Here is a 26,501-nt window from a genome sequence, read left to right as displayed (position 1 = left end):
ATCCTCCCATGACCCTCTACCACTGTGCCAAATTTCACATGGATTGACCAAGTCAGTGAGGAGAAAAACGTGGAACAGACACACCCACAGACAGAGTTTTCGTCATTGTATAGTAAGATGGTAACGCAGGTGTTACGAACCAACCTTCCCTTTTAATATTTCCTTTTCAGACAAGGAGCTTCCCGATTCCCCCGAGTGGAAGAAAAACCACAGCCTGCTGTTGGAGACCCCTGTGCACAAAGCTTTGACAACCATGAGAAAGATGGGGAACATTGTGTAACTTATTCATAAATATAATTAAACTGTTAAAAAACATGCACATTCTCATTGTTTATAATGAAACACTGCTAGTTAAACTTTCCTTGATGTTGTAAATGTTGAGGTATGAAACTGTTGGTAGATTCCAAACTTTCAGGTTCCTCTACGGAGGTTTCACTTGTATTTCCATGTTTCTTTTGTCCTTGAGCTTTTCTATAAACGCCGCCACCCTCTTGTGTAAAGTCTCCATCTGAAACTGTCTCAGCCGCTCCATTTCCTCTCGGGCTTCCTGTCGCTGCCTGGCCAGCTCCTTCTCTGAAATCGAGTCTATGGCTGCGATGTTCTTCATCTGCATGAGCGACAGGCTGCTCTGGATGTTTCCTCTGTGTCTCACTGAACTCACAGGTGTGAGTGACGGCGGTGGAGCCGATATCGACCGACTCTGCTCCACCAATTCACCTCCTGTGCTGTGATACTGGGATTTGCTGGAGAACAGTCTTGTACCGTCAGATGTTTCACATGTGCGTTCTTCAATTTCACTCATAGCGATGTTGACTGTAGCTTTAGGCTCGACCACCTTCACCATCAGAACTCGCCGCTGTTCGTTCATCATCGAGTCTCGTCTTTGTTGCAGCATTTTGCGAGTGTACTTGAACTGTCTGTCCAGCATGTTGAGTTTATGCTGGAGGTCCCTGTCCTCCTTCTGGTTCAGCACTCTCAGATCCCTCTGTAGCAGAGCAGCTCCCCTCAAACTTTTATCCATCATACACCAGAAAGCTGGAGGGGAGAAATACGTGTTTTTAAACCAACCTCTTTCACTGAGTCAGTCACTTCTTCTGTTTAAATGAAAGCAGATGATGTCGTCTTCTTACCTGATTGCTGTCCCCCAGAGCGCTCTGCTGTACAGGTGTGTTTGCTGCTATGACTGTCTCAGCGTGCGTAACATAATAGCCTATTATATCTGAAGTAAAGTGGATGGGATTGTTGGTCATTGTGAACTGACATTCCTTAAACAGATTAAATTACAACATGTCGTGCAGTCAGAAGGCTTCTTGCAGCTTACACAATAAATAACAATGACTCACTTTGTGAAAAGTACTCAGAGATCATGTTTCCTCTCATTTTATGCAGCTGTAGCACTTTATTTTTTTCCAATATTGATTTTAACACCAATAAACAAAGACATACACACATCCAGTATGTGTTTATGTAACAATGCCCCAATGGCAGTGCCCCCCCAGCAGAAAAAAGCAGCACAGCACACAATACAAAAACGGTTTAGAAATGGCGTGTCGAGCGTGACAAAAAGCTCAAGGTGTCGACCCGGTCCCAAGGGTTAGGGTTAGTTAGTACTGTTGCCATGAGGGGGGTACTTGGTCTGCAACAGTGTTTGAGTGGGTGGAACATGTCAGGGGGTGTCCACATGAACGCCAGAACCAAAGGTTTCCCAGCAGAACAATGTTTGTTATTCACTTCACCTGTCAGTGGTTTTAATGTTTTGGCTGATACATACATCCACAAACAGGCAAAAGGACACAAGAACAAAATCTCAGTACATCTGCAGAGTATTTAAAACCACAAAGATCCACCCCCACCCCAAAAGTACGAATTTAAAGATAAATAAATAAAGAACTTTCTCACAGGATTTTCACTGTTTGTGGTCCTAGTTGAAAGTGCTGGAATATTTTAATCATAATACATTTTTAGAATTTTACCAATACTGAGGTCATGAAAATTTAATTTAGACACAAAATCTGCCAAATGTACAATATTTTTCTTGTTATTTTTTAATAATGTAACTTAATTGTATAAACAAGACATTTGAAGATGTTGATGGGAGAAAAAGTGAATAAAAATCTTAACATTTTTTTAAAAAATTATTTGGATGGATTTTTTTATAATGTCTCAATACTGTATATTTATGTGTACCAGTATGTGTGGTGAAGCATGTTTGCAAAGTATATATTTAAATACATGTATGCATGTGTTTGTTTACGTACATATTTGTTTCTATTGCCTTATTTTACCACTTTACTATATTTGTTATTGATATTTTTGTGCTGCTCTGCTTTAATTCTTCTGTTGTTTTTATATTTGCGTCATTTATCTTGCTTTAATTTGCCTTGTAAAGCACTTTGTGACACGTGTTTTGAAATGTGCAATATAAATTACATTTATTTTTATTATTACAATTATTATTTAATATTGCATGCTGACATATAGACATTTAATGGAACTAAATAATTTTAATAATCATTATTTGCAGCCCTGTTCACACTACCAGGATCTGATGGAGGATTCATTCCTACATTTCCCTTGTATTTGACTTGTTTTGCCAGAAAACAGTCACATATCAGGACATTATGACCCTGAGCAGTATGACAATCACGTTTTCTGGTGCAGTATCTCTTTAACGTGCCCGTCATGTGTCAGAGAGACCTCCCTCTGCTGGTTTGACGCCTCCCGCGCCAAACTGGGGCCCAGTCTGCATGATGGCACAACTAAACTTCCCCAAAACTCTCACAGTTTTTTCAAAGCTGATGAACTGCTGACATCTCTGACAGGTACGTTCATTTATTAATGCTTTAACATGATTTAAATGTAACATAGAAGGTTAAACACTCTGTCTAATTATCAACTGTCCTGTGATTTATATAAACTGGTGCATGTTCTTCTATAACCCTGCCTTAAATTCATATTAACATCTGTTTCTATAGACGCTTGACTCACAGATACTTTTAGTCTGAACGTCTGGATGTTTTGACATTGCGTAACGGGTCATTACTATGTGACGTAATCATGGAAGTTCACTGACCCTCCGTCAAATCACTACTGGACTACAGTACTTTTACAACTGCTTCCTCTTCTCTCCTCCTCTTCCTCTTTTCTTCTTCTCCTAAATAGTTTTGCTCTTATTCACACTTGTGTTCACCACAGTTAGCTGTCTGTGTGGCAACAGTTCACTCTGCAGCAGTATGGGAAGCCAAATGGGCCAAAATTCATCTACATGTGTTTTTCATTTTCATTCTTTAGAGCAGTGGTTCCTAAAGTTTTTTTTAAATAATGTGCCCTTCACAGCCTATATAAGGAAGTTCCAACAAAAATCATATTGTTGTTTTAAAAACAACCTTTTTGTGCTCAAAATTTGATGGCATAGGTCTGCTTGGATTTGAAAGTTTGGTTCTCTGACCCCTTGACCCAACCCACCATTACTCAGGGATCACATATGTAATTACGCTATATTGTAAGACAGAAATTAGTGTCTGTAAGAACTGGTGCTCTGGATCTGTTCAGATGTGGCTTCTGTTAATAACCTTCTAATTTTCCTTTTCTTTTCTTTTATCATCATAGTTGCTGCAGCTGAAACTATCAAATGCATCACATCCTGCACACCGGAAGATTTTTACTGGGAAACCCCTGCCACACAGTGAGTGTTTGAAACAGAAAAAGTAAAACTGGTCATATAAAGTGGAAATAAGTTTAGTTCAGTTTCAAGACAGGGATTTGTTTCAACACTACATTTTTAAATCAAACATATTTTTTGTCCTTTCACAGGCCTGGCACAAGTGTTGCTCGAGCTTTTCAAAGATGATGCGTGCAGTGTGTGTTGACGTACCAGGAGGACCGGAGAATTTACTGCTGCGAAGTGTCCCCAGACCTCAGCTGAAAGATGGAGAAGTCCTTATTAAAGTTCACGCAACTGCCCTCAACAGGGCCGACCTACTGCAGGTATAACACAGTTCTCACTGAGTGTATGTGCACCACAATCTCCTGTTGTCCTGCTAAATATTTTTAAGTTCATGTGTCACATTCTGGAGCAATCACAGCTCACAGTGCAGTAATGTTCTTCTGTGTCCCACAGAGGCGAGGACTGTACCCACCTCCCCCAGGTGAGAGTGACATCATAGGCCTGGAGGTGGCTGGCACTGTGGATACTCTGGGCCCCGGGGTGAAAGGAGACTGGAGGCTAGATGAGCGGGTCATGGCTTTGCTCCCCGGAGGAGGATATGCAGAATATGTTTCTGTGCCAGAGCAGCTTCTCATGCCCGTCCCCTCTAATCTGACTCTCTGCCAGGCGGCTGCGATCCCAGAGGCCTGGCTCACCGCTTTTCAGCTGCTCGCTTTTGTAGGTACGACAACCGTGTCTGTTGTGCCATCTGTGTGTATTCCTTGCAGCCTAAATGTCCCCCCTTTGTCTTTATTTTATGTGTGAAGGCATTTTTAGTTTTGTTTTCATATCAAACCTCTTACATATATTGAAGGGGTTTAAAACTATATCATAATCATTGAAATAATTGAAATTGTAAGTTGGCATTTCCTAAAAATTAGACTACTTGTGGTGCTCTAAAGAAATTAAAACTGATGTTAAAAAAAAAAATGAATAAATGTGAGGATAATTAAGTACTAATTTCTTTTAGATGCTGCTTACTTTTATACAACCTTTCCCCCTCTTCCTATAATTAACAGATTGGAAATACTAAATTCTGTACTTGTGTTGTGCTGCCATCTGTCTTTCTGCCACAGCTCAGGTGAAGGAGGGTGAAGTAGTTCTGGCTCACGCTGGAGCCAGCGGAGTCGGCACAGCTGCTGTTCAGCTGGTCCGTCTGTTTGGTGCCGTGCCCGTCGTTACTGCTGGGAGCGCAGAAAAACTGAAGATAGCGGAGAATCTGGGAGCAGCCGCTGGGTTCAATTACAAAGAGGAGAGCTTCGCACAGGGAGTTCATGACTTCACAGGAGGTGAATGGTGTAGATGTGTAGATGATGATTTTCACACACAGCCATCTCTAGGGTTTACAGAGGATGGTCCGAAAGAGAAACTATCCAGTGAGCGGCAGTTGTCTGGGTGAAAATCTAAAAGTAGCTTCTTAAAACAGCTGGGCACTGTAGGTTTTAGTGAATGTTATGCGAACGGGGAAATTGTGCATTTGTTAGGGACTATTTTCAGCTGCGGAATAATACACATCAGGTGCTCTAGTGAGTGTTACAGGCAGCAGGACGGTGTGTTTGGGATTGAGTCAAAATCACCATAAAACACTGGAGCTCTGTGGTGCAGAGGAATCAGATATATCAGACTTTGGCTGTGCAGACAAAACTTGTTCAGGATCAGTTAATGATTGTAAGAAAACATAAATATCACCAGACTTACATGTGTATAGAAATCTGGATTATGTTTTAAATAATTCGTGTAACAGGGCTGTGTCACTCATGAGAATTAAAATAGAAAAGACCAAAGAAAGGATGACAGGTTAGGGTCAAATGAGGAACTGCAGATTAAATATCTTGGTCTTGCACAATTCAGTTGCGTCACTAACAGGCCTAACTGTAATTTCACAGGCAAAGGAGCAAACATCATCCTCGACTGCGTCGGTGGGTCTAACTGGGAGCAGAATGTGAGCTCTTTGGCCACTGACGGCAGGTGGGTGCTGTACGGCACCATGGGGGGCAGGTCGGTGAATGGAGATCTGCTGGGCAAACTGCTCGCCAAGCGGGGCCACTTGCTCTGCAGCCTCCTCCGCTCTCGCAGCCTCCAGGTGAGAATCCAGTCAGAGGTGACACACTGTGAACATGCTGACTCATGTCGACAGCGCTGACAAATCTCATGTATTTACATGTCTGTTACTGAGCCCGACTCTCACTTTGCATTTTCCCTTCACAGTACAAAGCAGAGCTTGTGAAGGCGTTTTCACACAGGGTGTTACCGTGTTTCTCAGACCAGCCAGCGTCACTGAGGCCTGTCATCGACAGCACCTTCAACCTGGAGGACATCGCAGACGCTCACAGGCACATGGAGGCCAATAAGAACACGGGGAAGATCGTCATTAATGTGGTTCCACAGAGTCAGTGATGAACAGCTGCAGTGACACTGACAGAAATATAATTACTCTGATTTATGTCAGACAATCTACCAACACAGTGTTATCTGAAAACTATTTATCTAATACAAAAGTTGATTTTAAATATTCATCCACTAATAGTCCGATGATGATTTTTTTTATCTGTAACAACATGAATAACCACTACTAAATGTTTATTATCAGTACTGTGATTCTGTATCTGTGAAAGGTGCTACAAAAATAAACTTTACATATTTACTTACACTTTGTGTTCATACTAAAGATTAAAGGCACACACAATGACTCTCCTCTGCACAGATATTGTACAAAGTACTATCACGTACTTCACAAAATATTACAGAAAACCATTAAAAGAATGCTTTGGTAAAGTCAGTATTCTTCTGTCAAACATTTTCTAATTTAAATTGAATATGAATATGCAAATATGAAAGCTGAAAATTTGTAATGAAACATGCTGTACTCCTCTACTTATGTCACATAAGTTAATTTCTCATCATTTATTTTTTTTAATCTCTTTCTTCTCGGATTCACTTTGACTGGTCTGGCTTTGTCTGAGAAACAAAGCCAGACCAGTGTTTCCTGTGTTGATTTTTTTTCTGTTCTTATCGGTTCTGTGTTTTTTTATTAGAACTCTGTATGTCTTTATTGAATTGCTAATAAAAATACCTTGTTTAAAAAAAAAATTGAATATAAGAATAAAATTGTGGTGGTTATTTTAATGCTCCTCAAAAGAGGAACCCTCTAGATTTTGGAGCTTGAATCATTGAATTGGGCTAAAAAATTGAGCTAATTTTATATTCTACTGTGTATCTTTATCTATTATAAAACATTATAATTTAGTTGTTGATTCATATTATGTATTAATCTGTCTGCAAAGTAACTGATGTCAAATAAAAGCACTGGCGTAGATGTATAAAGTAGTATAAAGTGATATTCAACTGGGCCTGTTGACTGGCAAGTTGTGAATGAATTTTTTACTGACTGTATCAGTATGTTGTGTGCATCCATTTCCTTATAAAGAGGCAAATTCTACATTAAAGATTTATTGTAATTTGATTTAAAAAAAAAAAAAAAAACACCTTACAGGGAAGCTTTTTGTCACCATTCGCATCAGGAAATTATAAGTATGAGACACATCTCATTATCTTACATTACTTCCTGTTTAAATGGATGTGTTATTGGTGCTTTGATGTAGTTTTAAATGCATTCTTGAATCATTTTGTTAATAAATATTTCATGAGTTATGGTTGGCTGTCAATTGTTATTTAACAGTAAATATAAACAAGCATTTATGTTGTAAGTTTGGTGTGTCTTGGGCCCAAGAAGTTTGAAAACCACTGATATAGACTATATAGATAGAGTGGATGATCACAGTATGTGCATGTATTTATATCTATATACTGTACATACACTGTGTAAGATTTTTATTGACAGTGACAGATTATGTGTACAATTAGAACACTAAAAACTGTGAAATGACCGTGGATGTTTTGGTGGATAATATTTAATTACCTATATATATATTTATATAAAATTCAGTAATGCACAGAAAAATAGGAAAACACTGAATATTGTAATTTAATATTTTTTTGATATTTATTAAATGTTTAATATATATTTAATGTTATTTGATGATACATACAAATGTCATTTATTAATTTTTTACATCCTGCGTATTTGAAACGCATCCGCGCGCGCCGCAAACTGAGAGATGACGTCACAGCGTTCATTCCTGTCTCGGACTTCCTGCTTCGCCGCTGAAGTTTTTCTCCGGGTCATGAGGAGAGAAGTTATAGAAGAAACCGAGTACCCGCTTCATTTCATGGACCAAACTTTAACACAACCGACGGACACATTTCGGACTCTATGATTCGACCAACAACCATATTTATTCGTCCGGTACGTAGAAGTTACCGTACAACTTTCCTCCTCGAGCTAAAGTTAGCTAAGTCTGTTAATTTAGCAGTTGTGTTGTGACCCCGCAGGGTTTAACCTGTGGGATTAACATGAAGTAAACCTAGCTAAATGTTTGAGTTAAGACAAAGTTCCTTATGTAACTAATTTAAAGTATAGTTATATAATTGTTACCATGTGTTGTCCGGACTCCCAGCATGCTCTGCTTCACATTAATGTGGTTTATTTACTTCCTCACCGAGCTCATGAGTCATTAAAGTTACTTCACTTGTGTGTTTGTACTCAAACTGGAGGTATTTGTGTTTGTTTCATGTCACAGCCGCCATATCCTGAAACATGGAGGACCCAAACAGACCTCAGCGCAAGATGTCAACAGCAGGAGACAGCCTGTATAAGATCCTGGGGCTGGAGAAAGGAGCATCTCCAGACGAAATAAAGAGGGCGTACAGGTGTGTCCATACACATTAATGAGTCTGTTCATGTGAGAGAGAGCACATACTTTGAATTAGGAGTGAATTAAGTCATAAAGTGTGTTTTTCCCCTTTACCTCGCTTGAATTTAGCCTATAAAATGTCAGTTTCTCATAAACTGACTTTGCAAAACTCAACTAACATGTTTAAGATGACACAAGTAGGCACAGATGACATACAGGTTACATAAGGCTGCAGTCTTGGGGCCCTATCACCCGCTGTCATCTCTACTCCACACACTGTTCTCATTTTCATGTGCCCATGGTTGTGTACGTCTCAAACTGAGGTGTGGTCGGGTGTGTGGTTGACAGATTGTTGTTTTTTTGAGGCAGCAGAATTGCACCATTGACCAACAAAAACCTGGTCTAAAGTCAATAGCAGAGTATTTTCTTGCTGTTTTAAGTGTGCCTTGTTGAAATAGCAAGATGCACCGAGGTAGGCAGGTTCTTAATGCGCGTACGCTCTGCTGTTTACACACAGGGACAGCCCAGCCATTAGGAAATATGGGCAGGGGACAACATTTTCCATAGTGAACCCCTCATCCACACTCATTCATCATATTTACACATTTGCATCTACTCTGTGTTAAGATTTGATTTTGAAAAGCAGAGGTATTCAGTCCTGGGCTAAAAAATGCCCTCTAATGAATGATTAGAGAGAAGTCAAGTCAAACGTTCATGAAGGAAATTACTGCAAGGTATTAAGTCATAAGATCAAATCAGGAGTGAACAAAAAGGCCAAATATGTTTTCTTCATTTATTCATTCAACCTTGAGGTAGGTGTGTGCCATATCATATTGTTGACATATTATTATTATTATTTTAAAAAGGAATGAGAGGTGACACTGTGATTGGTTGACCTCCTTTTATGCCCTAAACAGTTCTATGTTTAAAGAGCAACCTGCAGGTTAAGCACCCCAGTAAATCAGTGTGTAGACAAATGATGTGTACACTAGATTTTCAAAAGAAATGTACATAAATACTCACTTCAGTCACATCTGGAGTCGATCTTGTAAGAAATTTTTACTTCTGCATTAAAAAAGACAAACTGGGCATGACGTAACATCAGTGAGAGTGGCATATTTGTCATTTAAACAATGGCAGATATGAATATAAGTGCTAGTTTTGACACAGAAGAGGTCGAAAATGTATATTCATATGACTATGACGGACCACCAGCTAGGCGTCCAAGAGACCAGGAACAGCCAAGAATTAGGCGAAACAAGGGCCATCGGAGAGAAACTGAGTTGTGGTGTGAGGAGAACCACTGGTGAACTGGGCAGGTGTCTGTTTGTATTTATTGCCCCAGTCAGTCCAGTAGTCCTGTCCGTGAAGTTAGAATTTGTTTTATATTCAGTCTGAATGCACAGAGACCCTTTTTCTTTTTTATAGAAGTGTAATGTTATGCTACTTCTGCCTATGCTAATAAAAGGGAGGGCAGCCATTTGTACAACCCCAGGAGATTGTGGAAACATTTTAAAGGAATACTTCATCCCCCAAATGAGCATTTGTATATCAATTACTCATTGTGAAGAAAACAAATTTAGGATCTATTTTTTAAGTTATTAAGGTCATGATATCTTGAATTGTAGATGACGGCGATCCTTTAACACCCACTGCGGTAGTGTCAAAGACAGTTGCATTTTCTGACCATCATTCACTTTTTTCCAGGAAACTGGCGTTGAGGCATCACCCTGATAAGAACCTAGACAACCCAGAGGCTGCTGAGAAATTCAAGGAGATCAACAACGCCAACTCTATTCTCAGTGACGAAAACAAACGGAATATCTACGACGAGTATGGATCCATGGGACTCTACGTGGCCGAGCAGTTCGGCGATGAGAGCGTCAAATACTGTTTCCTTATGTCCAAGTGCTGGTTCAAGGTGAGAGGGAATGTGGTTTTAAAATTCTGCAGGTGCAACAAGTGAACATTGAGCAAATGTCTTCCTTCATGCAATTTAATACTTTATTTTTGTGGAAGCAGATGTAAATTTTTGTGTACAAATAGCACATACACTGACATTGATCCCCTTTCCTTTGTGTTCAGGCCCTCGTGGTGTGCTGCAGTATATTCACCTGCTGCTGCTGTTTCTGCTGCTGCTGTTTCTGCTGTGGGAAGTGCAAAGCACCAGAGGACGAGGAACACTACCCCTACATGGACCCTGAGGACCTGGAGGCAGAGATCAGAGAGCAGGATGCAGGTGAGGGACTTTGTTCTTTGGCTTCAGTTCAGCTTGTAAAGGATATCTGCTGCTGATCGCACAAAGTACATCTGGAAAATCTCATTGTATTGTCTAGTTGGTATCTGTTGCATCACAGTGCATGTTAGAGTTAAACAGAAACTAAATGCAGGTTTTTTTCTCTTGGTTTATTATTTTTAATCTCTCCTGGAGAAATGTAGGATTGGATATATGAAAATGTCCTGATACATAATCCAGAATAATCTGATTCAAGACTAAAACAACATCACAGTGACCTGATTATACATAAAAATATTCTATTAATAGTGTTTATTATGAATACTTGTTTGTCAAAGAACAGGAAAGGAATAACAGCTCCAGTTAGTCAGTTTGCATTTCATTTATATAGTTTAATATGTTGCTTTCTGTGGAAAGATGAGACAACACATGACAGGAAAATGTCATTTTTGTAAATTGGACGCATCAAGTGTCTAAATTAGGAACTACCTGATGCCGTTTGCACAGAAGCTCCCTTGTCGTGCAGTTTAGCTGAGTTAAATGTCTTTTTTGAGAAGTGATGAAAATAATACTTTGCTGGAAAGTGAATAAAAACAGACAAGTAATTTTGTTGGGGATAATTTTAAATTATTTTCTGAGTTTTCAGGCTTTGTGTTTTGGTCAAAGAGACTTATACAGAACAATTAAACCTGATGGAGTTTAAAGGAATAGTTTGACATTTTAGGAAATACACTTGCTTAGGTTCAGATTAGGAAATCGATATCACTCTCACTTCTGCACACTGAATATTAGAGATGCACGATTTTGGATTTTGTGCTGATATCTGATTTGCTGATATGTAACAACTCATTTGACCGATAACTGTTACCGATATCAATAAATCCACCATTTTCCCCGCCTTGTTTTAGTGATAATCAAGTCTCTTCTGTTGTGGAATTAACATCATGTTATGCATGCATACTCTTATTGTGATGGCCCACCAGCAGATGGAGAAAAAGAAATTAAAAATTAAGAAAAAGGATGTTGATGCATGCTGATTATAAAAATGTATTTTAAAGCTGATAGTGGTCGATACTGATGACGTACAGATATTATCAGCCATTTGGCGGATTCTGATGTTTAATTTTAAAGCCAATTTCGGCTATACATACAATGACGTATATATGTATAGGATGATGTTATTGTGCATCCCAACTAAATATAAAGTTGCAGCCAGTTAGCTTAGCATAAAGCTAGCCTGGCTCTGCTCAAAGCTAACAGTCGTCATGCAGTCAGCTCAGACTTCAGAAAGTTACTGCTCCCATCCAAGAGACAGTCTGGCATGTAGCCTCAAGAGACCATGGTCATTTTTACATTTCATTTATTTATTTACTTGTTGTCTAGGACAGATGCATAAGATATTGCTTCATATGTGAAATACAAAGTAGATGCAATGCCCTGGTTAGACTTTAAGAATTAAAACAGAAAGTGCAAGAATTAAAACAGAAAGTGCAAGATTACTGAGCATGGAGTAATTCAACACAATAGTACAGTACAACATACACAGCAAAATACAGGCAAAGACTAAGTCAAAGAGGAGATGTTCAGTTTTGTGCTGATTTAATGAACAAGATGTAACGTGTTAATTGATAAGGTTTTGAGGTGCTGGTAGGTGGATTTTGTGACCAGTTCCTGTTTCCAGTCTTTATGCTAAGCGAACGATTTACTGGCTCCATCTTCAGAATTACCATATTGATATGAGAGTGGTGTTGATCTTCTCATCTAACTCTCAGAAAGAAAGTGGATAAGCATATTTTCTAAGTCATGTCAAGTCAAGTCAAAGTTAATTACAGCCCAGTATCACAAAGCGTGCCTGTGCAAATAATGATTTCAGTTCAGTTACAATGTCATATATAAAGTCCAATATCGCAAATCACAATTTGGCTCAGAGGGCTTTACAGCATACGACATCCCTCTGTCCTTGGACCCTCACAGCGGATATTGTAAAGCGCCCCCAAAAAAACCTTTAACAGGAAAAAATGATAGAAACCTCAGGAAGAGCATCTGAGGAGGGATCTTTCTTCCAGGACACACAGACATGCAATAGATGTCATGTGTATATGGGACAAATCAACATATTGAAATTACAGTAATCCATATGACAAAATGATACATAGAGGGACAGAGAGAAAGAGAGGGAGGGAGAGATGCACAGCAACAACAATAAAAACAGTAAATACTATAACAATAATTATAGAAATATGAATAATAAGACTAGTAGTGGGTGTGTCACATCTAAAAAGATCAGTGAGCAACATTAGCAAAACACAAAAACGTATAAAAAGTAAGATAAACATATGTTGTAAACACAGACAGAAATGTGTAACACACAGTGCATATATGTATCCATGAGCACGTAGACTATGACTATGAGTATGAGTTGCATAACTGTGGTTTAGTATTTGGGGCAGACTAAGGTTGAGGGTTAACGCAAAGAGATGTGTTTACTTCTGAATGAGTCGACTGAACTAGCCTCTCAAATTTGGGTAGGAAGACAATTCAAAAGGAGAAGTGCTTGGTAAGAGAGGGCCGCACCACCTACTGATGTCTTATTTGTTCTTGGAATAGCCAGGAGACCGGCATTTTGGGATCGTAGAGCTCTAAGCAAGTATATGAGGAGTGACTAGAAGTGATAAGTAGGATGGTGCGAGTCTGTGTAATATTGTATCAGTTAAAAGTATTTCCCAAACTGTTGAACTATTCCTTTAACTCTTGCTCAGATCTCAGTCTCTGTATTTTATGATTCTGTCAGCGTGGGTTTGCTCAGTGTTAAATTTTGTTTCACAGCAGGAGACCATGTAATAATTATTCAGCCGAGCGCCGACGCTTCAGATAAAGTCGATACCTCTCCAGGTAAAGTTCACCTGTCCTCTGTGCTGCTTCACTAATGTTGCACAACACGAAGCGCAGTTCACCGTGGAGGAGCTCATGTCTCGACAGCTTCTAACACCACCAGGCGTGGTCTGTGTGTTTGCCAAATCACATACTAACATTTACTCCTTTACATGCTGCAGGATGCTGCTGTATTGAAGTTGGAATTTATGACCTGCGTTGCCTGTTGCTTATTAATAACTTTGCTTGCTTATTATTATCACTGTTGATAATGTTATCTATGTTTAGCACAGTGGGAAAAACACTGTACTAAACTGTGAATGCTTAATATCAAGAGCAGTGGTTCTCAGTCTGGGAGTTAAGATCATTTCAGAGAAGACACACAATCATTTATCTACATATTTCTACTTATTATACATGTTATCGTCCCCATTTATTCAGATTTTCTCAAAAATATAAGAAGTTGTGTGCCTCTGATTGATAATGATTCCTTAACTGTTTAAAGATTCATGAGCCAAAAAGTTTGAGAACCACTGATCTTGAAGCTACTATAAACAACAATATTGATTTAAGTTTTTTTGTGCTGCTTATTCCATCTTAAGCTGTTGTTTTGTTCTAACATTGATGCCACTCCTCTGCTACTCAATGCTGCATAATCTGTGAACTAATGAAAACCATTTGAGAATATTTCTATGTGCTTGTATGACATGGTTCGTCACACAGTTACACTCTCTTGTAGGTTGGTTCACCAATATAAATCCTACACCTGATGCCAGTTCTGGAAGACATGTAATTTACGTAAAGGGATAGTTTGGATCTTTTGAAGTGGGCTTGTATGAAGTTTTTATTTATAGTTGGTGTATTGCCTACAATAGATGTCGGTCGACACGCCCCCAGTTTGGAGAAGCAGGCAGGAGTACGGACACGGAAGATAAATAATTATGTACTGCTGTGGACAGGGAAGCAGCAAAACGTTTCACTGAATCTGTACTAACCTTTAAAACACCAAAGTCAAACAGTAACGCAAACAAAATACTTGATCGAGGCAGCGGTAGATTGTCAGCTCCTGTGCTCTGTGAGGTAAAATTACTGTTGTTACAGAGCGATTTAAGTGCGTCAGTTCCCTGTCAGAATTTGATTGAAAGCAAGGTTAAAGCAGTTAAAAAATATTCTAAATATAGCGTACACTTAAACGGATATTGATTTTTATTAGGTGGCTGTAGGACGTTGCTTAGTTTCGCGCTATAGGGCAGCCACAAAGTCTCTTCTTTATGTTGCCTTTGCATTTTTACACAGACCCAAATGATGTCGGTATCATTACGCTCCAGTGTGACATTTTAGACAGCATGCCAGCATTGCGGAATCAAAAGAGCGGTGACAGGCATGACACATAACACAACAGTGTCAGCCTCTAGTGCGACATGTAACATACACATCTGCAGTGCTTTATAAACAATGACAATGGCAAAACATGGCATAACAATCATTTACTGTCCCTGTCATATGGCAGCCGATCTCATCCACTGCTCAAATGGTAAGGAGCTCCCAAATCTCATTATTTTCCTAATTTGTAGACATTTATGGCCGCTGTTCTTCTTTGAGTTAGCCGCTAACTGCTAACAGCTACTTTTTAAATCTCCAGAGGTGGGTTGCAGGCATAACATATCATCAAAATGTCACTCCTGTTCTGCCTCCTCCTGTTCTCTTGTTTGTACAAGGCAGCCGCTGTTACTACCTCCCGTGATGACTCAGAACTGTGACAACTCTGTCCCCCCATTCTGCAATCGTACCTTAGGGTGCTTTCAGAACTAGAGTTGTCTTGCTTTGTCTGAATCAGGGACTTATTCTGTTACAAAGTTGTATAATTGCCTAGAGTTGGTTCATGTTCTCATGGCAGCATTTACAAGTGGACCAGATTAAATGCCTTGTGACAAAGCTGCTCTTGACTGGTCAGAATTTCCATGTGGGAAAAATCCAGGAAGTAAAGCAAACGTTGAAGAAGAGTACACTTGCAAGATAAATGTGACACTTTCTAATGTCACAATGGAGGGACAACTACGCAGGTTGATTTTAGCGCTGCTCATCGTGGACTATATTGCTGTCATTGTTCATTTTAGTCAAACCATACAGTTTGAAAACGAGGCGCGGCTCCAACTAGAAAACAATGTTTTGATGCATTGGATGTGCTGAATGTGCATATTAAGGCAGTACAGGAGGAGGTGCACATTAATAATCCTCCAGGACTGTAACATGCTCATGTTTAACCCAAACAATGTGTCATGTGACTGCAGTTGGTTCAGATCCAGGTCGGAACATGTTCTCACCACAAATGAACCACACCAGAGTTCGTTTGTAATCAGACTGAGACCACCTCTTCAAGAAGGTCTTGGTCCAGTTGTTTTGGTGCACACCTGAGTGTGATTGCTGTGTTCACACCTGCCCAAACGAACCACACTTGGGGGGCAAACGAAACTTGAGTTCGATTGAACCGAACCAAACAGGGCAGGTGTGAAAGCACCCTTACATACAGAACGTCAAGGTGGAATATTCCCACCTTAACCAGGCAGTGTAAAAGGGGCTACTGGCCATGGATAAAAAGCTCATACAACACTACTTCAAAAAATCAGAACTACACTAACTAGAAATATAACAATATACAACAATATAATATAACAACAATATCTACAGCAATACTAAAGTTAAAGTGTTACATTAGTTGTTTTATTTGCATAGAATTGCAGATGTATTAGGAGGAGGATGTACTTACACTATCAAAAGACAGCAGGATGTCACAGTGTAATGTCAAATTATTAGATAAGTATTACTGATGCATCAACATATAAGCGGCATTTTAATGTGGTTGAGGTTATCTTGATTTACATTTTCTTCCATTTGAAACAAACAGCTCTGTTTTTCTTCTTGTTCTGAGAAATAAATGAAAGTGTAGAAACTTAAAAATTCACTTTTTTCCACACCTGCAGGTGAGAACGCACCGATCGTGGTCCAGCCTCATGCCGCCAGTGGCACCTCATAAACCAAGTGAGTGGAGACCTGATAAAACCACGTCACCATCAGCAGCTGCACTGATCATTTTCAGAGATGATGAGAATAAACATTGAGGTTAAATGTGGCAGAAAAGCGTCATCTGTAAGGCGGTTTTGTTTAAATGCATCAAGCAGCGACCTGATTCTGCCATATTTTTTGGTGCCAGTGGTTTTGTCTTTGATCTAATTGCCATATTTATTTTTTAACCTTTTTTTTAAATATTGGGTAGTATCTGGACTGCAGTGAGAAATGACAAAGCCATGCAGATCAAAGCTCTGGAGTGAGTTTTTTTTTTCATGTGCACTTTAATATCTCAAAATCATGTTTAAAATCCTGAAGCTGCCACAGTGGTCTGAGAGTATTCTGGCTCAAGATGGCTGCTGGGTTAGAAATGTTTTTAATGTTTTTTTTAAATACAACATTATACGCTGTTTCCGGACTTTTAGAAACCAACCACTCTGAGACTTTCGCGGTGTTCAGTCATGCTGCACATATAGTGGAGACAATCTAAAGGGCTTATTGAAAAGATGTACAGAATATTGTGACTAAATCAAACGATGTATTTAAAATGTTCTGAATGTCGACTTGTGTGCACTGTTGTGTATTTGGCTGGCAGCCTGTAAATAGCACAGTTAGAATTAATAATGTAATGCTGATGAGGCATTACAGGAATAATAGATGCCATTTAGATGAGATTTCGACTTTTGTCACTTCACGTCATTTCAACTCAAGAGAGTCGTATGGCTGCAGAGTCTTTTAAAGGAATACTTCACCAGCAAAGTGATCATTTGTATATCAGCTACTCACCTCGTGTCAGCTTGAATTTGTGAGGAATCCTTTTTTAGGTGAACGAAGAATCCAAAAAATGGCATTAGAAATCCCCACGGTCTGATTTTCATTACCGTCAAAAATACAGGCGCTCATCTTTTTATTGAACTCTGCCTGCCGCCAGTTAGAGGTGTTCCACACACGTCCCACTGGTAGGAGGCCCCGGGCCAGACCCAGAACACGCTGGAGGGATTATATATCTCATCTGGCCTGGGAATACCTTGGGGTCCCCCAGGAGGAGCTGGAAAGGGTTGCTGGGGAGAGGGACCTCTGGGGTGCTTTGCTCAGACTGCTGCCCCTGCGACACAGCTTCGGATAAGCGATTGAAAATGGATGGATGGCGATGGAGATGCTGTATTGATGATGAATGTAGCACACGTCACGCGCCACCAGAGGTCAGTCTCTTCGGGTGAAACAGGCAGCTGAGCTGAGAAAGGTAGCATCTGAGAGGGATAACGTTACAGGACTGCAAACAGCCTGTGAGGAATGGCAGAGAGACCGCAGAGGGAAAAAAACAGTAGCTCCGCACATCAGTATGGTCATATACGGTATACCCCTGTGAAATTTCAGAAAGGTATGATAAAATGGATCCCAGCCAAGCTTAGACTGGATAAAAGAGACTTGGATTATACTGCATGAGTTGTGTGAGAGTTTGTAAACTGATTTACTGATACAGTTTTTTTCACCGTGGAGGCATGCTTGAAAACAAAGTGTTCTTTATGAATTTAAGGTAAAATAAGATGAGTAACTGATAAAAAAATGATCAGTTTTTGGGTGAAGTATTCCTTTAAAAGTGCCGTGAGTTGCAAACAACAACACAACAGAAGACTTTGGTGATGTGAGGGGTTCATATTTGTTTGCTTTTTAGGCACCTCCATGTTATGAAGAGCAGAATTGGATAGAAATCAAGAGTTTTTGTCTTGTAATTATGACATGGTTTGACTGAAACAAGTCTGAATCTGGTAGTTAAATTAGTATGGAGCTGGAGCAGGGAGGTGATTAGTGTAGCTGAGCATAAAGACTGGAAGCAGGGGGAAAGCAAGTCGCGTTCATAAATGCACCTCTAATGCTCGCTTTCTTTTGCATTGTGAGGTTTCCCACCTGACGACACCCCGCTGAGAAGCACAGGGCAGATAGATAACCTATTAAGAAACCCCTTAAACCACAGCTACACATCACAGATTAAGTTTTACCAATCAACACATTGTATGTCGTTTGTTTAGGCGTTTTTACAGGCAGATTTTGTTACCTCTGATGAAGCCAGGCTAGCTGTTCCTCCCTGTTTCCAGTATTTATGCTAAGGTAAGCTAATTCTCCTCTGCCTCCAGCTCCATACTCACATAACACACAGACAGAATGGTATCTATCATCTCATCTAACGCTCATAAAGAAAGCCAGTAAGCTTATCTCCCAATATTTTGAGCTAGTTCTTTAGAGATGCTAGTAGTACTGTTGGTTAGTTCACTGTACCTGCACGTAAGGTTACCTCAAGACGGTACTGATTAGGGCTGGGTACCTGTGCTCTGTATCTTTAAAGTATCGACTGAAATAACCCAATACCAAGTAGTATCAGAACTTCTCCAGTTAAACGATACCTGCATTCGATCCTTTCTGTACCCAGATCTAGAAAAAAAAGACTTTGTAAGGGTTCGCCGCAAGCGTTCTTTGATTTAATGCAGCATGTGATTGGCCCACGACCGCAGCAGCTACAACCCATACAGTCTGTGGTGTGGTGAAGTCAGGTGGCAGTTCGGCGTGCCGAGATGACACCAAAATGCCTGTGGCTTCTGGTGGCATTTTCAGCAGCTGAATGTTTCCACTCACATGATGGGTATCAAATAGAGTGGATAAATAAAGGTATCCAATGAAGTACTCTGGTATTGGTATCACTTTAAGGGCACTGGTATTGTATTTTTTTAACTGTACCCAGCCCTTGTACTGATAAAGCTCCCACAAATCATCTGATATACCATGAAAAACACTTTTCCTACACTTCAATCTAAAACCAACCTGACTCGACGACAAGACGACGTACTGATTTGATTTATTGCCAAATGTTCTGCGTGAATTTTCTCCGATGTGTTGAGGCCTTCTGTCAAAGACAGTGATCTCTCTGTGGTGTGTGAGATGATTTATCACCTGTATGTGGCGTGAAATTACGCTCCGTACAGGAATCATGTTTTTATGTAAAGTCAGAGGTATATTTTTGATTGGAAGTTTTATGATAAATTGAGTGTATATTAGGATAACGCCTTAAATTATGTCATCTCTCATCATGTTTGTATTATATTTTTTATCTCTGCTGGGTGTAGGAACGTGGGTTTGTACATTTGGTACAAATCTAAATAATAAATGTGTGTCATCTTTTGCATTTTATCTGTTCTTCTCGGATGACTTTCACAGACAGTCCCGACTTTGTAAAGTTTAAACGACCCCAGAAATGTATGTAAAAGTCAGTTTTGTATACTTGATGAAAACTTCATAAAAGTGCCTTTCAGTGGGATTTTTTTTAGGTTAAAAAGAAATGTTATATATTTTGTATTATGTCTAAACATTCCCAGTTTTTTTGTTTCTGTAAAATGAAATGTTTGTCTGATTAAATAAACTTGGGTGAGACTGAAACTGTCCTAAAGTTTGTCCTGTAATTTTAACCGTTAGCTGTTCAGTGAGCGGCACCTCTGAGCTGCGTCACCTGCCATTGGCTCCTGTCGTGCTCCACCTCTGTGAGATAACACAGGTTGGAGCAGGTGGCAAAGTGTCCAGCTTCACTTTAATGTTAAACTTACAGGCAGCCCCTGAAAACATGGAGTCATCAATGGATTCAGAGAAACAACAGCTGATTGCGACTCATTTGGAGCCTCTTAGATGGTTTGTTTTTATTCTTATTTATATGAGCTCCACATCATCACAGGTGGTTTTTAATTTGCTCATGTACATATTTAATCACTCAGACTGTCTTAAGTGTATACGTTCACAGTTGTGTCCTCTGTCAGGATGAGTTTTCCAGAGGACACAAATTCAGACTCTGCATCAGAGTCCAGTGAAGACGCCTCCAGTGTGGACGGCCTGTGGCAGCCCGACCAGCTCTGCCAACAGACCGACTCCATGTCAGTGGCTGAAAGTGACGTGAGACGTTCGGCCAGAAGGAGGCTTTTAATGGCCTGTGCTGTCAGCCTTGTCTTCATGACCGGAGAAGTGATTGGTAAGATGGAAAAAAACGTTGTCATAACTGACTTCAGCCTGCCACAAGTGTACCAGATACTTTATGAATGAATTTTAAACAGATGGTAGATAGTTGGATCCTGAATTACTCTTCATTTTGTCAGTAAAAGAAATTGTAAATGTGAATTACTTTGGCAGCTGGACAATGAAAAGTGGTGGTGGTTGATGTTGGTAATGAGCTTCAGGACAAAGTCATATGAAGGAAAAGTACTCAGGCACTTGGGTTAAGTCAAGTTTTGACATACTGTACTTGAGAACTACCATTTTCTGTCGGTCAAAGCTACAGCTGGTAACTTTTATGAAAATAACTTAAGTCATATTTGCTGAAACTCTCACTACATCCTGACAGAAGTACATTAGACAAAAAGGTCTGTGAAAAACATCTTGTTACCCTGCCTACTTATTGTGCCTCTAATGGCGGAGTCCTGAATGCAGCTGTCACTCATGGCTTGTGAACTACAGTCAAACTGTCAAACTAGGCAGCGCTGATCAAATACGAATAAAGATTCTGTTACTGTGTTGCCTGTTTCTCACCACAGATGTTTTCAGAAATATATTGTAGTGTACTGTTTAGCTGTAAAATGAGAATGTTTGTGACCCGGCTGCCATTTTGAAGACAGTCGATTGAAGTACTGCCCAGTGACTGGAGGGAACTCTCTCATTCTACAGCTAAACAGTACACTAAAATGTGTTTTTGGGGGCTTAGTGGATAGAGCGGGCGCCCCATGTACAAGGCTGTTGCAGCAGTGGCCCAGGTTCGACTCCAGCCTGTGGCCCTTTGCTGCATGTCTTTCCCTTTCTCTCTCCCCCTTCACGCCTACCTATCCTGTCAATTAAAGGCAAAAAATGCCCAAAAATATCTTTAAAATGTGTTTTTGAAGCGAGAAATATATAATGCAGTAACAATATCAATTCATATTTGATCAGCGCTGCCTCGTTTAACAGTTTGAAAACAGTTCATGAGCAGTGACTGACATGATTGACAGCTGCGTTAGTGACGCCTCGGCTCTAATTGTTGGATTTCATTTACATATGGTGGATTCCTGCAAATGCCATCAGAAGCTCTACAAGGAGGAGGAGGCAGAAAAAAAAAAATGTTTTTTTTTTTTTAACAGATTATCTGTCTGATGTACTACTGTGTGAATGTAGTGACAGTTTCAAAAAATATGACAAAAAGTTATTTTTATAATTTACCATCTAAAGCTTTAATACATCTAGATGACATCTACTTTTTATATTAAACGTTCTACTCAGCTACCGTTATATGCGAGCTTTAGTTTCTTGTGATTTAGCATGTAAAGACAAAACCACATGATAAAATTGGTAAAATCGATACACATCAACACACTTCGTTTGAGCGCTATGCATAAAACAACAGCCTCTGATCTGGCAACCTACATGACAAAATGTCTTTTTAAGTTATATGCAGAGGTGGGTAGTAACTAGTTACATTTACTCAGTTACATTTACTTGAGTAACCTTTTGGATAAATTGTACTTTTCAGAGTAGTTTTATTGCAAAATACTTTTTACTTTTACTTGAGTTATATTGTTTTAAAGCAACAATACTCTTACTTGAGTACAATATTTGGCTACTCTACCCACCTCTGAGTACATAATTACATATATACATATATATATATGTGCAGTATATATAATAATATATTTGTGTTTCTTGTGCCTTGATTTATGTTATGTTTGTAAAGATTTAATTTATTTTTGTTTTAGTTAAAGGGGTATCGTTTAAAATACGTGAATTTGCAGATTATTATTTTTGATTGATTACGTCCATGTTCTTATTTTACAAATAAATCAGACGTTACTCAACAGTTACTCAGTACTTGAGTAGTTTTTTCACCAAATACTCTTTTACTCTTACTCAAGTAATTATTTGGATGACTACTTTTTACTTTTACTTGAGTAATATTGTTCTAAAGTATCAGTACTCTTACTTGAGTACAGTATTTGGCTACTCTACCCACCTCTGGTTATAGGTTGTGTTTACTTTTGCGGGTATCGACTTCTTACATGCAAATGTTCCACCAAAACAAGTTCCCTTTTAAACTATTTTGTAAGGGCACTGACACTGCATCCTGGGCTTAGCACCACCCAAGATGGCTGTGATTGGTTTAAAGAAATGCAAACAACCCAGAGCATTTTTCCCCTTAGTGTGGAACAATGGTGGGGTCAGACAGACCTTCCTACAGTGCTGGCACAGCATGAGACAGGTTTGGCGGAACAGGATTAGGGCGAGACTATAGAATACAGAAATAGAATACAGAAATGCTACCAGAGAAAACAGGCAAGTGTATTTTTACACTGTAAAAGATCTAAAACCTTTAGGATCTTGGTCACAGTTATGAAAAAACAAACAGTGGATGTCATAGCCTGGTGTTCAACACTCCCCTGATTCACACATACACCTTCTTCTTCTTCTCTGCAGGCGGATACGCTGCTCACAGTCTGGCCATCATGACGGATGCAGCTCATCTCCTCACTGACTTTGGCAGCATCGTCATCAGCATCTTCTCTCTGTGGATCTCAGCCAGGCCTCAAACACACACCATGACCTTTGGGTGGCATCGAGCAGGTGACACCCAAATAATAGTTCAGAATATACAGTATCTGTACTATAAGCTGATATAGTTTATGAACGTTGTGTGTCCTGTCTGACTCAGTCGTTGTGTCAAACAGAGATTCTGGGCATGTTGCTGTCAGTAGTGTCAGTCTGGGCCGTGACAGCAGTGCTCGTCATATCAGCCATCCAGAGGATCACCGACGGAGACTATGACATCGACAGTCAGATCATGCTCATAACCTCAGGCTGTGCTGTGGCGGTCAACGTCCTGTGAGTACAATGAGCTCACCATCATTGTTCTTGTGTCAGGTACAGGAGGGTCAGCAGGGATCAGACGCACTTTAAAAACAGTTTGTACTTTTATTCAGGATGGTCCTGATCCTCCATCAGTCCGGAGCGTCACACGGCCACAGTCACACGTTTAATGCCAGCCGGCTGCAGACGGACAAACGGCGTCAGGGGAGCAGCCACCATCACAGCCACGGCAACGCTAGTGTGAAAGCAGCTTTCATCCATGTGGTGGGAGATCTGGTGCAAAGTGTTGGAGTCCTGCTGGCTGCTACTGTCATCCACTTCTGGGTCAGTGCCAGGTGAAACACTACAGGGAGCAACATCTAAGATAATACAATGTTCTGATAATTAGCACTGAACACAAAGTACAGCTGAGGATGATGGGAACACCATTAGCTTTGCAGGTATTTGGTCATGAGCTAAAGTATCAGACACATTTCGACCAGATGATGGCGCTGGAGGAAAAGTTTAGAGATCACCAAAGTGACCACTGCACCTCTGTAAATACTCATTAGACCACACACAAACAGGTGTGGGAGTGGGGAGGGGGCACACACACAGCTGCACCCAATCATGGTAATTAGTGATCAGACCAGCGAGACATCCACACTCCACAGGAACAAGCAATACAGTCTCTTTCTATCATTAAATATTACGGTGAGTAAAAGAAAATATGTTTTAACAGCTTGTGTGTAGAAGGAGAAAACTCACTTTGTTTGTGTGTTTTGTGGCACAGTCATACTAAACAGAGTTGCAGAAGTCAAAATACTGAGTTGGTGAGATGGGAGGATTGGCTCTCTCTCCACTCTGCACAGCCACTCTTTTCGAGGTGCCTTGATTTTTCTCATTTATCCCCATAGAGTTAACCATGTTGTAGTTAAGATGGAGTCAGAGGTGATTTGTTTTTGTCCTTACTTTGGTTCCTAAGGTTCTTTGTGCAGCAGTTTAACAGACTTTAAGCAATTCTTTAAGTGTAAGACCAAGATAAGGAGAAAAACTTAAATCCTTTTAATAAATATTTTCAGGAAACCTTAAGAAGAGGACTTGAAAATGTTTTGTGCAACTGTTTTTTTTTTTTTTTTCAAGGAAACATTAAGTCAGACTTGAAGGAAAATCTCAACTTAAGGTGCTCTGTGCAGCTGGCCCCTGTTGACCAACTGTCTCACAGTTTGTGCAGTTAGTCTCATTAATCCAGTCTCATGATCGGTGCTCATTCAGTCAGAATCAGAAATACTTTATTGATCCCTGAGGGGGAATTATGATTTGTTACAGTCGTGCCAATGTAAAGAATAGAGAATTATAAGACATGAGAATAAGACTATGAGAGAAAAGTGTGTAAATATAAAGCAATTAAAAAGTAGAAATGAAGTGTGCATTATGCTGCTGTGTTTAACACCAGAACTTAAGATATAAACAGTTAAACTGTTCTGATATAGTTTTGCTGTTGTGAAACGAGGCCCCACTAAATCAGTAAGTCAATATATGTGCTGTTTTCCATGGAGATGTGTGAGAAAAACACTTAAGTGGAGGCTGGAAGAAAGCAGTCTGGGTAATATTTTTATGTGGGGTTTGAATTAAAGAGTTATAAAGGATGACACAGATGCTCTTGACTTTTACTGGAGAAGGGTACACAGGAGTTATGACTGACTGATTTACAAATGGTCATTTTGTGGGTTTAATATTCCTTTAAGTGAGACTCCCAAACCGCTGCACAACTCTGGTTAACTTCTGCCACGCCAGATTTGGTGTGAATGCAGCTTTAGTGAACTGTTTTTAAAGATCGTCTTGAGTCCTCCAAGATTTGTTCTGTGTTTTTATTATTTGTTTTAATCACATCTGTCTCCTCACAGCCTCAGTATAAAGTAGCAGATCCCATCTGCACGTTCCTGTTCTCGGTTCTTGTTGTTGCCACTACACTTCCAGTCACAAAGGATGTCTTCAGAATCCTGATGGAGGGTAAACACACTCTGCCTGTGGGGACATTATGATTGTAAGGACTGTAGTTTGTGTGTTACCCAGTGTCGTCTGTGTGTCTGCAGGAGCTCCTCAGCACGTTAACTCCAGCGCTGTGAGAGAGCTGCTGCTGTCTGTCAGAGGAGTCGTGGACGTTCACAGTCTGCACGTGTGGAGCCTCAACATGACTCGCTCTTTGCTTTCTGTCCACGTGGTCACAGGTAAGATCAGTACTGCTAACACACAGGCTGGCTGCAGGGGAGGTGGTGCACAGCAGCACGTTACATAGTCAAGTTTAAAACCCTGTGTAGACTAATATCACAACACATAATGACAGATGAGGGGAAAGAATCTGTATTTGCTACAAGAGGAATTTAGATGAGATGACTCTGATATCTCTGGCGATGCGTCTCTGTTGATTAAATATCAGGACAGACCAAGGCTGTGCTGTAAAGTTATGACACATGTTTAAGATGACTGTAAACCAGAACTTTAAGATGTTGTGTTTGTGTCCTCAGAGGAAGATGCTGATGCACAGATCGTCCTCATGAAGGCCTCAAAGCTCCTGCACTCTGAGTTTGGGTTCTCCAGCGTCACAATCCAAGTGGAGCGTTAAAGGAACGACTGCTGAAGGCACAATGTGAGGACTGTATGAGGACTGAGACACCTCCATCACTGGTAGGTGACCTTCTACTGTTACAGCTGAGTGTTATACTGTGACCTTTTCATGACATACTTCACTATAATCTTTTTAAACGACACACTATACTATGACTTTATTTCATGGTTGTTGACGACATACTGTACTATGACTTTTTTTCATGATTTTGAACGACATGCTATACTATGACTTTTTTTCATGGTTTTTGTTGACATACTATACTATGACTTTTTTTCATGATTTTTGTTGACATACTATACTATGACTTTTTTTCATGATTTTTGATGACATGCTATACTATGACTTTTTTTCATGGTTTTGACGACATGCTATACTATGACTTTTTTTCATGGTTTT

At 39.9% G+C, this 26,501-nt stretch overlaps 4 protein-coding genes across 6 annotated transcripts in view; all 4 read left to right on the top strand.

Moving 5' to 3' along the window:
* The window catches only part of cenpo (centromere protein O), a 7,829-nt gene extending 7,523 nt beyond the window's left edge, over window positions 1-306 (top strand). The window contains exon 6 of the mRNA XM_050062070.1: window positions 171-306. Coding sequence (XP_049918027.1) covers window positions 171-280 — 110 coding nt within the window. The 3' untranslated portion in view covers window positions 281-306. The remainder of the gene's footprint in view (window positions 1-170) is intronic.
* A 2,374-nt stretch (window positions 307-2,680) lies between these two features.
* Window positions 2,681-6,356, top strand: tp53i3 (tumor protein p53 inducible protein 3). Its single transcript, XM_050061452.1, has 7 exons — window positions 2,681-2,822; window positions 3,610-3,685; window positions 3,814-3,987; window positions 4,121-4,388; window positions 4,783-4,995; window positions 5,593-5,789; window positions 5,915-6,356. The coding sequence occupies exons 2-7, from the start codon at window positions 3,632-3,634 to the stop codon at window positions 6,101-6,103; spliced, it is 1,095 nt and encodes a 364-aa protein (XP_049917409.1). The 5' UTR covers window positions 2,681-2,822; window positions 3,610-3,631; the 3' UTR covers window positions 6,104-6,356.
* Window positions 6,357-7,838: 1,482 nt separating this feature from the next.
* On the top strand, window positions 7,839-20,061 carry dnajc5gb (DnaJ (Hsp40) homolog, subfamily C, member 5 gamma b). 3 transcript variants are annotated; one of them, XM_050061454.1, is made up of 6 exons: window positions 7,839-8,012; window positions 8,347-8,476; window positions 10,168-10,381; window positions 10,546-10,699; window positions 13,526-13,588; window positions 16,549-20,061. In XM_050061454.1, exons 2-6 carry the CDS (start codon window positions 8,364-8,366, stop codon window positions 16,599-16,601), a joined length of 597 nt encoding a protein of 198 aa, XP_049917411.1. In that variant the 5' UTR covers window positions 7,839-8,012; window positions 8,347-8,363; the 3' UTR covers window positions 16,602-20,061. The 3 variants fall into 3 exon arrangements, with proteins under 3 accessions (XP_049917411.1, XP_049917410.1, XP_049917412.1); XM_050061453.1 differs by having other exon boundaries at window positions 13,523-13,588; XM_050061455.1 differs by lacking the exon at window positions 13,526-13,588.
* Window positions 20,062-20,218: 157 nt separating this feature from the next.
* Window positions 20,219-26,501, top strand: part of LOC126401223 (zinc transporter 2-like) — an 11,350-nt gene continuing 5,067 nt past the window's right edge. The window contains exons 1-8 of the mRNA XM_050062343.1: window positions 20,219-20,308; window positions 20,434-20,642; window positions 23,105-23,251; window positions 23,356-23,509; window positions 23,608-23,818; window positions 25,381-25,486; window positions 25,570-25,704; window positions 26,002-26,161. Of these exons, the coding sequence (XP_049918300.1) occupies window positions 20,244-20,308; window positions 20,434-20,642; window positions 23,105-23,251; window positions 23,356-23,509; window positions 23,608-23,818; window positions 25,381-25,486; window positions 25,570-25,704; window positions 26,002-26,099 (1,125 nt within the window). The 5' untranslated portion in view covers window positions 20,219-20,243 and the 3' untranslated portion in view covers window positions 26,100-26,161. The remainder of the gene's footprint in view (window positions 20,309-20,433; window positions 20,643-23,104; window positions 23,252-23,355; window positions 23,510-23,607; window positions 23,819-25,380; window positions 25,487-25,569; window positions 25,705-26,001; window positions 26,162-26,501) is intronic.

This window comes from Epinephelus moara, chromosome 14, assembly GCF_006386435.1.
Source record: "Epinephelus moara isolate mb chromosome 14, YSFRI_EMoa_1.0, whole genome shotgun sequence".
NCBI classification, from domain to species: domain Eukaryota; kingdom Metazoa; phylum Chordata; class Actinopteri; order Perciformes; family Serranidae; genus Epinephelus; species Epinephelus moara.
This window is presented reverse-complemented; position numbering and strand designations above follow the sequence as displayed.